Consider the following 16,324-nt stretch of genomic DNA (forward strand, 5'->3'; position numbering starts at 1 on the left):
TAGGTTTGACCAATGGTTAAAAATTATCTTCTTCATTGGTATCAGAGCTATGCATATATGATTATAAGACCCAATTTTTTTATTAAAATAATTCTAAATTTGCATATAGAATCTAAAGTTTATAATAAAATTTTGTTTGGATTTTTTTGCAATTGATCTTGGAAACCTTTGAGTTTTTGTTCTACGTGATGAGATTTTCTAACCATATATTATATGCATGTTTTCATTGAGTATTATAAGGTGACGATAATGACCATATTGATAATAGTGACGATATAAATTTTGAATTTGAATTTGAATTTCTAAGTTTTATTACATAAAAGTTTAGAAAATTTCTCAAATTATTTTCAATCGATACATTGACACCTTAAATTGCTTTGAGACTTTTGAAAAACAAGTTTTTAGTTATCTATTGACACAAAAATTGTTTGAAATCGTTTCTTGTAGTGAAGGAATTTCATTCATGAATGTATTGTTACAAAGTATAAGATTTAATTATGAAAATTTTAATCTTTCTTTAAATTTATATCGTTTGATTGATGTAAAACGAAAATTGGTTTATTTTATGTTATTTTTAATATAAAAATCATATCGCGACCATAGTTTGAAAAATCATTTTTTAAACTTTCAAAAGCTCTAAATTTTTTTTTGTTTTGAGATAGATTATATTAAAATCTTGTTGGTTTGTTGTTTCTGGGTTGTTTGTGATAAAATTGCTAAAAAATATGCTATTTTGAGTTTTGACGAAACTCTCACGGCCGAACCCAATTTCGAGTAGGTCAACCCGCTAATGGAAAAAGAAAACACTGCAATATAAAAATCTCAAAAAATCTTAGAGATTAGGGTGAGATTGTAAGAGAGACATCATTTTATATTTCTCACTAAAAAGTCTCACAAAATTCACACCAATAAAAATTTCATTAAAATCGTCAAATTTTTTAATACCACAAATTCATTACTATTATATATATATATATATATATATATATGATCTCAAATCTTTTTACCCACTGCCGATGGCGGAAATTGACCCAAATTGACTCAAACTGCATCCCCTTTAAAATTTTGGGTCAATTTCCGCCATCGGCAGTGGGTAAAAAGATTTGAGATATATATATATATATATATATATATATATATATATATATAGGTGTTTATATCTGGGCTTTAATAAAATGAATGTAGATAAGTTATCTACATTCGTTTTCAAAACGACGTTGTTTTGAATTGAAAAATTAAAAATTTTAATGAAAAAGACTATTGTAACCCTGAAATAAATTATAATTATAAAAATACCTTGATTTCTGTCTCAAAACGACGTCGTTTTGGATTCATTATAGATAAGTTATTTACATTGACTGTAGAAAAAACGAACCCTTATATTTACAATGTTACAAGAAAATACCCCAATTTTCTGTAGACACAATATTTGTGGGGTTTGTTATATTTTTTTTTTTTTAAAAAGAAAAAAAAAAGCTGGCGTTGTTTTTTGTATATATGCAGAAAAAAAATTATGTTGCTGTAACATAACTTTCCAATTTCCCACATATTTATTAAAAAGAGTTTTTAAATATGAATAGTAAGATTAGTTGTTATTGTGCAAATAATAAATATATATAATCATCGGCAAAGTTAAAGAGAAAAGCAAAAGATGAAAGCTGAAAGAAAGATGCTATAATAATGTTTGACTGATAAAGCGTGACAAGATGTTGCCGTGTATTTGGTTTTCGTTTTATCTTTTTTATAATTATTTTGTCATAACTTCGTCTAAATTTAGGCTACAAAAGAATATTAACAATCTTTTAGGTTATATTTATGTCATGAATGACACATATCGTTTTACTTTTATTAATTTATATTTTTTAAATTATACTTAAATTAATTACGAATCCATTAAACATTTTGGTTTCGTACGAAAAACTCAGTCCTAAAAAAATATGAAAGAAAGTTTTACACGATTTTGATAAAAGCTTATAAAATTAAAAAAGTGTTGTTCTAATTCTAATATAAAATATTACAAGTATGGTATGATGTGATGAAAGAAAGAAAAGATTCCGTATTAGTCATATTATATAATTGTAAATACACATGATAGAGAAGAATTTTATATGAGAAGTTGGAAAATTTTGCATTTGGAAAACAATAGGTGGATAAGAGAAGGCCAGGTGTCACATTACAGCTGGTCATAGATAGACCCAGTCAGTCACACACAGCCCTCATGTTTCTTCCACTCTTCTATTCTGTAGTGTACTTTGACTTTATCTCTCGACCTTGTTTCTGCCTCAAATAGTCAAATTTCATATTTCACCCATTTAAATATTTAATAATAGTAATAATAATAATAAATAAATAATACTAATTGTGGATCTGGTTGTGTTTCCAAAATCAGGTCCCCAATGCAGCGTGCACTGATTTTGATACTAATTCAGAATCTTCCATTCACCTCCAAACACGACAAACAATCATACCCTTTTATTATCATAATTTATTTTCGCATAAAAGACTATAAAATGATAAAATCTAGTCTTGGAATATTCTATTTAATGTTATTTTAATTTTTAAAATTTATTCCTTGCACAGATTGTTTATTTGTTTACAATTTGTATTAAAACTATTAATTTTTGGCATTAATTTATATAACTAAAGAATTTTCAAAACCAAAATAATATAATTAAAATTTTCAAAGAGCGATTAGTGTATTTATTCTTAAAAATGAAGAAAAAGATTTATTTCCTTAAAATTATGGCACGATGAGTCGACAGAACAATTTATATTTTTAATTTCTTTATAATAAGTCACAGTGAGTAAAGGAACAAATACACAATTTATTTTATATAACAACTCTTAAAAGAATTTGAGAGATTCAAACATGAAATCAGATTAATTAAACTTATTAAGATATTGAACACGAGGAATGTCATATTTACAATCTATTTTTATTTATAACCTTTTATAACTATAATCTTAACCGTTGATTTCTGCTCATCAACGGTTATTATTTTTGTAAATTAAATTTATTAATTAATTATTAATTAATAAATGATAACCGTTGATTGACGAAAATCAACGGTTAAAATTATTATGGTAAAATGTTGTAAACAAAAATATGTTGTAAATATAATCTTCCTATTGAACATTATTAATATCTAATTTTTTTTAGATATTTTTAAGCATATAATTTTGAATTTGATTTTAAAATTTATGTGTATAAAAAGATTTTCTCATTCAAAATCAACTCATATTCAAAAAAAAAATAAAAATAAAAATTTAAATAGCCAGTGAAAGTTATTATTATTACTAGCCTTTAAATAAATAATTCGTTTCATTTTAACTTATATAACCATGATCCTTAAATTTTCTTAAATAAATTTCTTTAAGGTTGCCGTGTACGATTATTTTAACTCCCCGCGTCGCAACAAAACCTAATCCTCAAACTGTTTAAGTAAAAGTCAAAAGACGGGACCCACAGATGCCACGTCGACAGTTTGGGGGTTGGTCTGCGCTTTAAATGCGTGAAGCGCCGACTTTGAAACCCGTTGTTACGGGTAGTCTTGTTTGTCTCTTTCCATTTTCATTTTTCACTTTGGCTTTCGCTTCAGAAAACGAAGAACAACACATACTTAAAAACACGCATAAGAGAGAGATGGTGGAGTTGAGGTTGCTGTTTACACAAGATCCATTTTTGTCTCAGGTTGTTGTAGCTGTGGTACCTTGATTCTTCAAGTCAATGTCTTCTTCTTTTTCATTCCACTTGTTTTTTTTCTTCTAAAAATCAGTTATTTTTTTAATTTTAGAAAAAAAAAATGAAAATTTGTTTTTCTTTTCCTTTGTGGGTTTTGCATGTTATGAAATATTACCATTTTTTCTAAAGCTTTTTCGCCTGATGGGTGTGAATGTCGAATTCATCGTTGGTTCGGCTTCTTTGTTCAGTTGAATTTTGATGCATGCCACGGATTCAACTCTGATCTCATCATATTTTGTGGGATTGTTTAAAACATTTGAATGCCTACAACTTATAATTCATGATTCCCTATTTCTATGTCTGAAAATTAACTTCTCTGTTCAAATCCTCTCTCTCCGTCTCTCTGTCTCTTGTTTTTGATTTTTGTCTTTTTGTCGCTTTTAGACCAAGAGAGTAAACTGATCTCACATCATAACCGTGTGCCGATTTACAAAGATTAGAATATAAGAAAATGGTAAATTATTTCATCAATTGCTAGTTATTAATGGCTTTTTGAGTATAGTCCATAGAGTATGGAACTACCATAGAAGACCATGTAGTGGATAAATTCTGAGAATCATGGATTTGTTTCAAAAAATTGGTGTATGTTCCTTTTAAAGAGAATTTCCTATCCCGGAAAACATTTATTTCAGTAGTTGGTGTATCTTCTGATAGTAATGTTCTCTGGTTTCTACTAAACTTAGAGTCCTAGAGTTAGCTGATTCAAGATCCATAAAGTCACTTTGTCAAAACTTACCAAATTTGATTTGCTGCATGTAGCAGATTTTTTGTGCAGTTTTACTTTCTTGAGTGTTATGCTCTTTTTCCATGATTAACGAGGCAATTTTTTTCGACAATCCTAGCTAAACTTCAATCTTATCTGATGCAGGCAGTGAAAGCGTAGGAGAACTTCTTCTTTTTTTCCCTGCCAGAATGTTTTGAGTAAATTTGGTATTTTTCTTTGAGATCTTCTGTGCAAAATTTGTAGCCAAAATCAAGTCTTTGAACGGTGACTTTATTACTAATTTGGAGTAAGATGTCTGTTGAATCGGCTCCCAAACCTCGATTAGTAAGATGTCCTAAATGCTGGCAACTTCTTCCAGAGTCTCCAGATTATGATGTGTACAAGTGTGGTGGATGTGGCACGACTCTTCAAGGTTAAAAAAAAATCTCATTATTGTATATTATTTTACTTTTCAAGTTTTATTTCTCTTGGGAAACACGATGCAGGAAAATTTTTCAACTATCAAGTTTATGCCTGTTGCACTTGTTGAGCTCTTACATAATGTACTTGGGTTGACCATAAGCTTCAATGTCTAAATTTTCTTGCGAACTTAATCATACCAAATTAATTTTTCTGATATGATTTATGCTTCTTGATTGATTGGTATAAATGATTTACTATAATAAATTATTACTCACTCAACGAAGCAAGCATTCTGCTCCAATCTATTGCCTGCCTCTTGTGTATGGATTAATTTTTATGAAATCTTACTTTACAAATGAGGATACTGATTCTATATATATACCTCTTATAGTTCTTATTCTTAATTTGTAACTGAAATCATTTCATTGCTTTCCATACAGCTAAGAAACGAAAAAATAAGGCTGTGAACTCAGAATCCAGTACACGTGAAACTGATGCTGCTCCTAGAAACGCATTGGATCATGTTTCAAAGGAGAGCGGTTTGAAGGAAAAAGCAGCTGGTTCTTCCTCAGGAGAATGTTCTTTAGATGGAAATGATGGAAGGGGTCAAATTGAAAGTAGTGAATGCAATGGACAGGCGCTAGTTATTTCTCAGGAGAGTGATTTGAGGGCAAAAGCAACTAGTTCTTCATCAGGAGAATGTTCTTTGAATGGAAATGGTGGAAGGAGTCAAATTGAAAATGATGAATGCAATGGAGAGCAGCTAGTTATTTCTAAGGAGAATGGTTTGAGGGCAAAAGCAACTAGTTCTTCCTCAGGAGAATTTTCTTTGAATGGAAATGGAGGAAGAGGTCAAATTGAAAATGGTGAATGCAATGAAGAGCAGCTAGTTATCTCCCAGGAGAATGATTTGAGTGAAAAAGCAATTTGTTCTTCCTCAGTGGAATATTCATTGAATGGAATTGGTGGAAGGAGTCAAATTGAAAATGGTGAATGCAATGAAGAGCAGCTTGGACCGTTTAATTTATCAGATGAAGAACTGGAAAACGAGATGGATATCTATAAATTATCAGACATCAGAAAGCGTACAGTGTCCAACCAAGGTTGTTCAAATGAGCTTACTCACTCTGAGATTGAGGCCTCAGCAGAATTGATGGCAGAGAACTCAGTAGAAAATGCAAATGATACAAACTTGCAGCTAGAAGGAGAAGAGCCAAGTAATGGAAATATGCTGTCAGAAGGAGCAGGGGAGCAGTTAATTAGTGCATTCAATACAGAAGATGCCAATGATGAGAAATCAGCTCCAGAAGGGGTAAAGTCTGAAGTGGACAATACCGGAAGTGATTTAGAAATACCAGAAGAGTTAAATAATGGAAACTTATTACTAGAAGGAGCAGAAAAAGAGTTAATACCTGGATCGGATGGACAAGATCTCAATAATGGCAAATCGGTTCTAGAAGGTGCAAACCCTGAAATGGACATTACTGGAAGCAATAAAGCAGCATCAGAAGAATTAGACAATGGAAACTTAATATTAGAGGGAGAAGAAGAGGAGTTGAATATGTGTGCATCAGATGGAGAAGATCCCAACAAAGACCAATCAGCTCAAGTGGATGCAAAATCTGAAGTGGACATTCCTGCAAGTGCATCTGCTGCCAGGAAGTTAAGTACTGAAAACTTTGTACGTGGAAAGGGAAGCAAACTTGAAGAAGGTACATCTGGTAATCATGTATCTTCTCCCAAAATTCTTCACCGTAGCTTTGACAGTGTAAGATCTGTGGATACATTTGATAACATAGAAGTAATTAATCCCAATTCGGAGATTGGTGGTACTCTGGGAGAATTGTCTGAATCCCCAACCACTAGAAGCTCTCATGCTTATGACGGCAGTATCTCTTCTAATGGTGGGGTGGATGAGAGGTTTCCTAGTCAAAATTTAGATTCTTTTGAGAACACTTACACTGTTGCTAATGGTGTTTCTGATGGAGTTTCCGGAAGGGGAAAAGGCCTTGTTCATAGCATGTTATATGGAGATCATGAAACACAGCAGCATGTCCTGAAAGACAGCAGAGGGAATCAAAATGAAGTGCCGGAGACTGCAAGACATGGTTATGCACGTTGGATGAAAGCAAAGAAAGATGAGTTTCCATCGCAAAAGCCTCTCCATCGAAGTGGTTACCAATCCGGCTATGAAAGTGGCAGTCCTTCAAATCAAACGCATGATGAGCTCTACTGCAGCTCAAGCTTTCTTTCACCTGACTCCTTTGAGGACCCTGACCAGGAGAAGATGAAACTGTTGAGAATGGTTTATAAATTGCAGGATCAGCTCAACAGAACTGGCTATGTAAATGGGGAAACAAATGGAAGACTGTCAACGGGAAAGCATGTTTCTGCATACCAAAGCCATGATCTTCATGAAGGAAGATTTTACCATGGTCTGGATTACCCTAGATGCGATGGAAGATGTAGTCATGGAATCAACTGGCGCCAGAGGCATAAATATTCACAGATACCTTATTCAGCTGAGGCAACAAGCAGTACATACCATGTTGATCATTCTTGTTTCCATTGCTATCCACAAGAGTGGCAATGCTCAGCAGAGTTGCCTCCACATGTTCTTTACCAGCATGAAGAGTTTTGTAGACCCCATCTGGGTTGCAATTGTTGCTCATCTCAGCACTCTTATCCTTCAAGTCCACAATGGTTCATGACCTCTAAACTCCTAACACATGGCCGTGAAACAAAATCCAGTGATCAAAGGCACAGTGCTCCCGGGGTAAAGAAATATTTTAGGGAGAAAACGAGCTTGACTAAACGGCATTACCGGCCAGTAGCAGGGGGAGCACCATTTGTCACTTGTCATAAATGCTCAAAGCTGCTGCAAATTCCAGCAGATTTTCTCCTTTTTAAAAGGGTATGTCATCAGCTCAAATGTGGTTCATGTCAAGAGGTACTCAAATTTTCTCTGCAGAACGGAAGTCATATAGTTTCTTTTGCACCAAATGCTTTAGGGACCCCATCAAGTGACATTGATGACCAAAACGAGGTGATTAATGGCAGCAATCTTAATTCAGGATCTCATGCCAACTATTACCATTCTTCACATGCAGACCCCATTTCATATTCTGATGATTATGACCATTCTGTCAGCAAAAGCTACTCCTCAGAAGGAGATCCTGTTTATGTGACACCATCTAATTCAATGCATGCCAGTGAATATGGTAATCCAAGTGTCTCTCATGGTACCTTTGAGCCCATAACAGAGAAGGAGAAGATTGCTTCAAGAGGTCCTAGTGCAAGTAAGGCTCCAGTGGCAACAGAGGAATTAGCTGTGCCTGTGCACTCCTCCAATATGTCATCAGAAATGGATGCAAGGTTACCGCCAAAAAGTTCACCACTTCATCAACTGATGGGTTATTCCTCGCCAAGTCAAGTGATAAGAGGGACTCCGTCCTCTGTTGAAGGGAAAGAGCCCATACTCAATGGAGAAAATGATCCGAGTCATAACTCTCAACAGAGCTGAAATTTCATGCATTGGCTTAGATGACAATTCTGTTTATTCTATGTTTGGTGAATCTAAAGTGAAGCTGGGAAGATCAAGAACGGGGGAGTTATTTATTCGAATTTGAGATGTAGCGTGTAGCGATATAGCATCCGCACAACGACGTATTTTTGTTGAAGTTTTCTTATAAATATTGGGTGTCTTGAACAAGGGCAATAAGATTGATTCATTGCTCTACAATTGTGTATTAGAAACAGACTAGCTCCACTATTCAATTTTCTGCATACCAGTTTGCCAACAGATGCATATAATCGTTGTTAACTAAAAATATGATTTTGGTATATGTAGAAGTAATTGTTGTGTTTATTTTAAACTTTTATTTTCTTAAAGTCATGGCTAATTTTTCATAAATAATGGGTGTATAACAGTGTCTGTACTATTGCATGTCACCCTCTAATAACGACCAGCATCTGACTTTGTCACCGTAATCCCACTCAATCAATTTTCTCGCAAAGATGAAGCATTTGCTCAAGTTTCATTTTAGTTTTACAGCGTGAAGGAATTTTGTTTCACACTTTCTTCTCATTTTGTTGGCATTTCAATTTCGCAATCTCATCCTTCTAAGGCCTAAGGGAGGCCCCACCATTAAAGTAACAACAGGAATGGAAAAGGGATGTTTTATATTGAATCCCTTGTCAAAAACTTACAATCGAATGTCCTTATCAAATCAAAGTAACAACAATGGATTACTTTATTTATTTATATACGATAGTAACAACACAGATAAAATCTTTTGAACTGAAATTGGTACATCTATATTTTGTGTAACGTCTCTTTAAAAACTGTCTCTATACCTCCTGCTTCTTCTATTGGAGGCAATGGAAATCCTCTGATCCCGAAGCATGTTCATATTGGGAGCCAACAACCGTGTGTACCGGTCAAAGTACAAGAGCTGCTTCAGGAGAAGTGCAAATTCTCTAGGAAACTTTAATCCATACGATTCACTAACCCGAACCTGAGGAGCACATAGAAAACACAAGCATTATATTAATAATTAGCCTTCATCAGCAAAAGAAATTCCCCAGTTAAGGAGGATCACTGTATAAATGGATACAGGAAGCTTCTCATTTCCATTTCTGTGACTTCGAAATGTTGCAATGTTGGTTAACCTACATTAATCTGATAATTTCTCATGTTTATCCAAAATCATATTTCAATAATATTTCTTGTTGGAGAAAGAGCCTCTTGGCTAGTAAATTCGAATTTCCACAAGTACTGTATCCTGTATTAAGTGATGTGACACACAAACTCTAAGATTAATAAACTGAGTAGTTTTAAAGCATCGCATTAATTTGTCAAAACAGTAAGGGAGCATAAATCATCATGTTGCTTAGTAAGTAGCAAAACTCCATATGTCTATCAATTCAAAATACCAGTAGTTAACAATGAGACTTTGGACCTTTTAAATTGACATACAAGCTGTTGTAAAAGTCTAGTAATTTCACATAAAAATAGCTTACCACATCAAGAAAGAGTGCATTCATCTGCCTCTCATCAACAACTATATTAGCAGAGACAGCAGTTGCATTTGTGGCTGTTCCACTAGCTGTTGCTACAACTATTTCAGTGTCCAACTCCTGCACTTGCATAGTGGGTACAAATGCGAAATATAAGCAATAACACTCAACTGGATTTGGGCCAAGTTATATGCATAATTTTGAAAAATCAACCACTCAATGATGGAATAACTTACCACAACACCAGGAAAAATACCTTTTCTAGATAACATTTTTTGCCTACTAAATGACTAAGATAATAAAACCACTTTATTTTAACCCAACCTAACCCCTGTATTTAGAAGACGTATGAATATAAACCACCCAATAAATGAGATCTTAATTTTTCTTAACTAAATATTTAACATTGTTTACAAACAATTCTCCAATAAATTCACAGCGAGAGATACACAGACCTACATACTCATGAATTTTCTCATGACCATGTGTGCAGAGAGAGAGAGAGACACACACACAAAGACCCTTCACAGGGATCGACAAATTTTATGTGAAACACCGCACAAGAGAGGACCCAAATGCATAGGGAATGCATCAAGTAAGAGCACTGATATATTCTATAGTGAGTGAGCAGAGAAAATACTAAACATTGGATCTTGCATGAACGATCACGACTAAAAGACCTAGCGTGTGAGCGTAGACATGCGCATTCCCTGGTTGTTTGGGTACCACTAGAGTACAAAACTAAAATTTGCTCTCCAAATTAGCAAAGCACACACATGTTCACCAATGTAGTCAAACACATAACTGACAAGTGAGTATATATGAGTTATAGTGCTTGCCTTAATTGATGAGAATACTTTTTCCAAATCCATGGCAAAGGCCTTAGCATTAACATCCTGGTTTGTTGCACCCATTTCAATTAAGGCAGATGCCATTGAGTCATAATCTTCAATGCCAATTGATCCTAAGAAGACTTCCATAGCAGCCCATGTTTTGGGGGATATACGACCAACAATTCCTGTAAATTGAATTTTTTTTTTTTTCAATAGAATGTGGACTGAATCTTATTACACACAAAATCTCATACAAATATGTATGTGCATACAACAGAATACTGTAAAACTTTAGTTCTTTAGAAGAGTAAAGACATATTGAGTTCATAAAAGAACAAAACAAAGCAACAACAACATGATGCCCTACAATAAGCATAGCTAAAAATATGCTGATTGATGGAAAAATGTAAAAACACTTCAATTCAGTTAGCTTAAGTAAAACTATCAGTAAACAATGCACAAGGATGATAAAGCATACCAAAGTCAAGAAATCCAATACGGCCATCACGTAGAAGCCACAGATTTCCTGCATGTACATCGGCATGAAAAGATTCACATGCAAGCAAACTTCCAAACCTGCAGCAAAATTTATACCAAGATAAACAAGTTGATGTTTAAAAGGTACAGGGACATTAATTGCAAATAGAATTTTGGAGTCATACCACACATTGAGAGCAGTTATGAGGCTGGCTTCTGGATTAGAAACTAATGAACTTATGGAGTCTAGGTCAGTAAGGGGAACTCCATACAGTCTTTGCATAGTTAAAACTTGCCGTGTGCTGCAGTATGGATACACTTTTGGAGCTGTTGCATCCCTTGTGAGTCCCATTGCTTCTAAATATCTCCTGAAAGCCTCAATATTCGCAGCCTCCTTACAAAAGTCAACTTCTTCAAGCATAGACTCCCGTATGTCTTTGACAATACCAACCTACTAAAAGGATGCACACATTAGAAGAAATTTCAGGCCAATAACATTTTTAATGACAAAAACAATAATAACAAAGGAATGTGAATAAAGAAGTTCTAAGTTTCCTTTTCTATATAAGAAACTAAAAAGAACAATGAATTTAGTGAAAGGGACAAGAACAAAGGGTGATAAAAAATAGGCAACATAATTAAGAATTGTACTTCAGTGTTAGTAAACAGATACTTAAATAAAAATAAAAATAAAAGCATTATTTTCATACTGTAGCAAATATATCCATGTATAGATAAAATTGCCATATTGCTTATACCAGTGATGTCCGGCTGATTTCAGGATTCAAAAATTCCAATATCCGAGCAACAACGTAAACAAAATTAAGATCTGCCACTAATATGTCCTCTATTCCTGGTTTTAAGACCTTTATAACCACATCCTCCTGGGAGCCTTTTAGCCTTGCACCATGAACCTAGAATGTAATATATACCAATTGCATTAGCAACCACATAGTAGTCTGACTAAAGAAGTTCTTGAAAGAGAAAGTCAGTTGTACAAAATATACCTGTGCTATAGAGGCAGAAGCAATGGGTGTTGGGTCCACATATTCGTAAACACTTTCTATTGGTCTTCCTAGTTCCTTACGCAATATAGATTGAATTTCCTCAAAAGGAACTGGAGGAACTCTATCAAAACAATTCTGGAATTCTTGTACATACTCAGGTGGAAACAGTGTCGGTGCTGATGCTATAAACTACCAAACAGAAACTAAATGTAACAATCAGTATAAAGGTCCATAGCATAAAAAGATCAACTATCAAATTAGGAAAGGACTTTTTGTATTGAGGAAATGATCATATCAAGCGGTTATAAAATTTAATCTGCAATCTGCATTATTCTTCTCCAACTATAAATAATTGAATATTGATTAATGAGTCATTTTATACAGAAACAAAGCAAGCATCATCACTTTTTACTTATGAGATAACATTATGAAACACAAACTGGGAGGGGCGAGGAGGAAAAAGAGGAATCCACTCATACCTGACCTAATTTGACATAGGTTGCCCCCATGCGTTCAAACAACCTCCTCAAATAAATGGGGGAGAGTAAACCAAGCTGCATTTCAGTGGGCAACCCAGTAGCTGAATTTGTTGACTACAAATGATGCAAGAGAGTTAATAGTTCTGTCCAAAAGATTGAATAAAAACACCCAAAAAAAATTATTAAGAAATCAATACAAGATTATTAACTACTATTCAAATGGAAGAAAGAGCAGATGCAGATTAAAACAAAATAAAGAGTTGGCAATGTATACACCAGTAAGATATCTCAAACCTTCACTTATATATAGTAAAAAATTTCAGCCAACTTACATGTTTCCCACAGTATATGATTCACTGAAATATCCTACTATATTTTATAACGAGATTGAAAAGGTGTGATAACTTGTCTAAAATCCATTCCATAATCCATACCATACCAAAAAATGTTTATGCCTAGGATATAAACAATAGTGTGTAAGGTTACCTTTGACACATCAGTTAACCACTCTTGACCAACCCCAATGAAGGCTTGAACACCTTGAGCCAACCTAAGGACACCCCTAGGACCTGTGTTTATGGATGTCTGCACAATGTCTTCCACAAGCTTGGGCAAGTTTTCAATGCTATCTGAGGTAAGGGCACAATTCACAGCCATTTCAACAGAAGAAAAAAAACAAATTTTTTTTTTTCCTAATTTGTTAAAATTGACAAACCCCAACTGCTATAATGAATAGGGAGTGAGTAAATGGAGGGAAAGAAGGAACCTTGTAACCGACGAGAGGAGAAAATGTCCTGAGCTTGAGCATAGCGAGCAAAGAGAGTGAAACCCTTTGACTTGGAGTGAAGAACGTTGAGCTTTGCAAAGGAAGGAGGTGATTGTGAGAAACGAAGATGGTGATGATGAGGGAAGTGGAACAACGGTAAACCACCACTTCTCAACCCTGAAACCGCCATGGATTCTCACAGTTGAGACAAGAGAAAATGCAGTTTTTTATTTTGTGGCTATAATGTTTTCTTTTCTTTTCTTTTTCTTCTGATTCAACTTTTTGGAATTTTCATTGATAGCTACGTAGATTTTAAACGGATTTGGTGGTGTCATCTAAATTTTATGGGTCGACTTGTACTTTGATTAACCACCACGTGGTATGATCTAAACTTGATCCAATGATATTGGAGAAGGAGAAAAAAAAAATCTTGCCTAGTTTGTTATGATCTAAATTAATTACTATATGTTACAATTAAGTATGGGATAGGATAAACTTGTATCTGTAAGAATAATCTGTCTCATTAATAATTATTATTATAAGTAATTTTTTTTGAGTCCGAGACTCCGAATAATGATTAATTGAAAAATAAAAATAATCACATAATTGATGTTTTTTTTATGGTCTTTAATTTATTACACTATTTAAATCAACCAATTTTTATATTTTTATTTATTTATCAAATTTGATATAAAATAAATAAATTTAGTGACCGAAACGGGCAAGAATCGGAGTTTAGAATTTTAAATTCAACCAACAATGTTGATGATATATGTTTTTCAATTATTATTATTTTTTTTTAAAAAAAGGAAGGCAGAAGAAAGAATGAAAGATAATAAATTTGCTTCTTAAGAGCCGAATTGGCAGGTTGTATTTAATTTGACGCAAAAAAAAGTGAAAAAAATAAGGTATTCAGGGTAAGTTATATTAATTTAATGACTTTGTTTATATTGAAAATCAATTCTTTAGAGACACCATTTAATTTTAATGTTTTTAATTTATTCAGTTAATGTGTTTTTTCTATAGCTAAATTTAATTAGGAAGCTAAATTAAAAGAAACAAAAATTAAAATTATAAATAAAAGTTCTATAACTTATACAGATAAATTCACAATTAATGAAATATTATTGATACAAGTGGTAAAGAACTTGTATCTCTTAATCAGAGATTTTATATTCAAACCCTAAAAATGAAAAAATTAATTTCGGGAGAGCCAATCTCCTTCATAGGATTCAACAATGCTTAAATTAGACTAATCTGATAATGAACTCATGGAGAAAACTTAAAAAGTTAAAAACACATAAATTATTTGAATTCCTTGATTGAGTTGGTGTTTTTAAAGTTATTATGTTTGGTTGAAGGTTTATTTTGGGATTGATAAAAAAGTATAACAGATATTGGAAAATATCACGTTTGGTTCAGGTTTTTTTAAAAAATACTAGACAAATAGGATAGATGGGAAAATGACTTTTGTGTTGATTTTTGGATGAAATTCACTGTTACAGAATACCACTTGAGATGTGGTGTTTTGAGATAACTGGGGAAGTGAAAAAACATGTGCAAAGTTTCTCTCGAACATAGATTTTGCATATTTAAATAAATTTTCCTGATAATATTTCGGCCGACCAAACAACTTTTTTTACATTTTCCTACCAAACTCATTTTCCAACCATTTCTCTATCAATTACATTTCTCTAGTAAAAAAAAATTTATCCCGAAACAAATACTAGCTTAACCTTTCGCTTTGTAATGGGTTAGTCTCGTAGATATTCTTACTTTACATTTGGCAAGGGGGTGATTGCATTATCTCACTACTCCCCTTCTGGCTTCTACGATAGCAAGGCTTAATTTCATTAGTTTTCAACAATTGTGCTAAAACAAATAAATAAATCATTTGTTCACCAACATAGAGACATAATATCAGCATGAAAACATTTCTTTTTGGATAATATGCTCGGATTGAAATAATTGACGAATCGATGAATAATATAAAAAATTATAATTTTCTTTTTCTTTTTTAAAAAATAAAGTGAATAACATATTGAGTGGCTTTTTAATTAAAATGTAAATATTGACTTGCTTTTTATGTAAGACAAACCGCACGCTCTTCTGAAATTTAGCGACGAAAACAAAAATAAGAATTGTAAATTACGATATGAAGTTTATCTTAAAATCATTCAGATCATGATAAACGAAAATTTTTTATTGTGTTCCAGCACTCTTTTTTAAAAAAGGTAAATTATTATTTCATTTATATTTCTTTTTTCTTTTCAATTTTTTTCTCTTCTATATTTACAAAAGAAACACGTACTCTCCAACCATAGCAAACAAGCTCTGATAAACAAACTCAGAATTAATTTTATACATATATAAACTGGAAAAATATTTTTTCATATTTTATGAAAATTCAATTTTCATATTGTGATCTTTTAATTTACGTGTATTCATTTTACCAGTGTCACTCATATTCTTCTTGTATTCATTTTCTCGTCTCTTTCTACCTTTTTCCTTACCAAAATTATAGTTCAGTTGGATTAAAAAATTTATTTGCTTTTTACCAAAAAATAAAATAAAAAAATTATTTGCTGAAGTGTTTCAACTTTCAAGTAATTCTTGTTAGCTAATTAAAAATTCAATTTTGAATGGTTAGATGATAACGTAGTAACCTAATTATAAATTTCTCTTGCTCTGGTGATCAAGGTAAATTCAGTATAAGAAATGGGACAGAAAGGTCATATCATTAAAATCACAGTCGAATCAATACCATTGGATTTGCTGAAAACACAAACATTAAAATTTGTTTTTTTTTTTTTAAAAAAAAAAAAAGATAAACACAAAATTTTTACGTCAAACATGTATTCCAAAAATTAACCTG

General features: G+C 32.7%; 2 protein-coding genes across 4 annotated transcripts; one reads left to right on the forward strand and one right to left on the reverse strand.

The window, feature by feature from the left end:
- The first annotated feature begins 3,572 nt into the window (after positions 1-3,572).
- Positions 3,573-8,669, forward strand: LOC133285879 (uncharacterized). Of its 3 annotated transcripts, none has more exons than XM_061483178.1 (3): positions 3,573-3,691; positions 4,611-4,878; positions 5,309-8,669. In XM_061483178.1, exons 2-3 carry the CDS (start codon positions 4,758-4,760, stop codon positions 8,389-8,391), a joined length of 3,204 nt encoding a protein of 1,067 aa, XP_061339162.1. In that variant the 5' UTR covers positions 3,573-3,691; positions 4,611-4,757; the 3' UTR covers positions 8,392-8,669. The 3 variants fall into 3 exon arrangements, with proteins under 3 accessions (XP_061339162.1, XP_061339165.1, XP_061339166.1); XM_061483181.1 differs by having other exon boundaries at positions 3,574-3,694; XM_061483182.1 differs by lacking the exon at positions 3,573-3,691 and adding an exon at positions 4,180-4,196.
- Positions 8,670-9,064: 395 nt separating this feature from the next.
- LOC133285885 (uncharacterized aarF domain-containing protein kinase At5g05200, chloroplastic) lies at positions 9,065-13,690 on the reverse strand. Its single transcript, XM_061483193.1, has 10 exons — positions 13,450-13,690; positions 13,170-13,312; positions 12,684-12,797; positions 12,205-12,393; positions 11,956-12,111; positions 11,383-11,648; positions 11,199-11,296; positions 10,727-10,905; positions 9,891-10,007; positions 9,065-9,385 (listed from the first exon to the last, which is right to left on the reverse strand). The coding sequence occupies exons 1-10, from the start codon at positions 13,637-13,639 to the stop codon at positions 9,206-9,208; spliced, it is 1,632 nt and encodes a 543-aa protein (XP_061339177.1). The 5' UTR covers positions 13,640-13,690; the 3' UTR covers positions 9,065-9,205.
- Between the last annotated feature and the right edge of the window lie 2,634 nt (positions 13,691-16,324).

The sequence above is a fragment of the Gastrolobium bilobum genome, unplaced genomic scaffold (assembly GCF_033153095.1).
Source record: "Gastrolobium bilobum isolate Gb01-03AN ecotype WA unplaced genomic scaffold, APGP_CSIRO_Gbil_v1 utg1530, whole genome shotgun sequence".
Lineage (NCBI taxonomy): Eukaryota > Viridiplantae > Streptophyta > Magnoliopsida > Fabales > Fabaceae > Gastrolobium > Gastrolobium bilobum.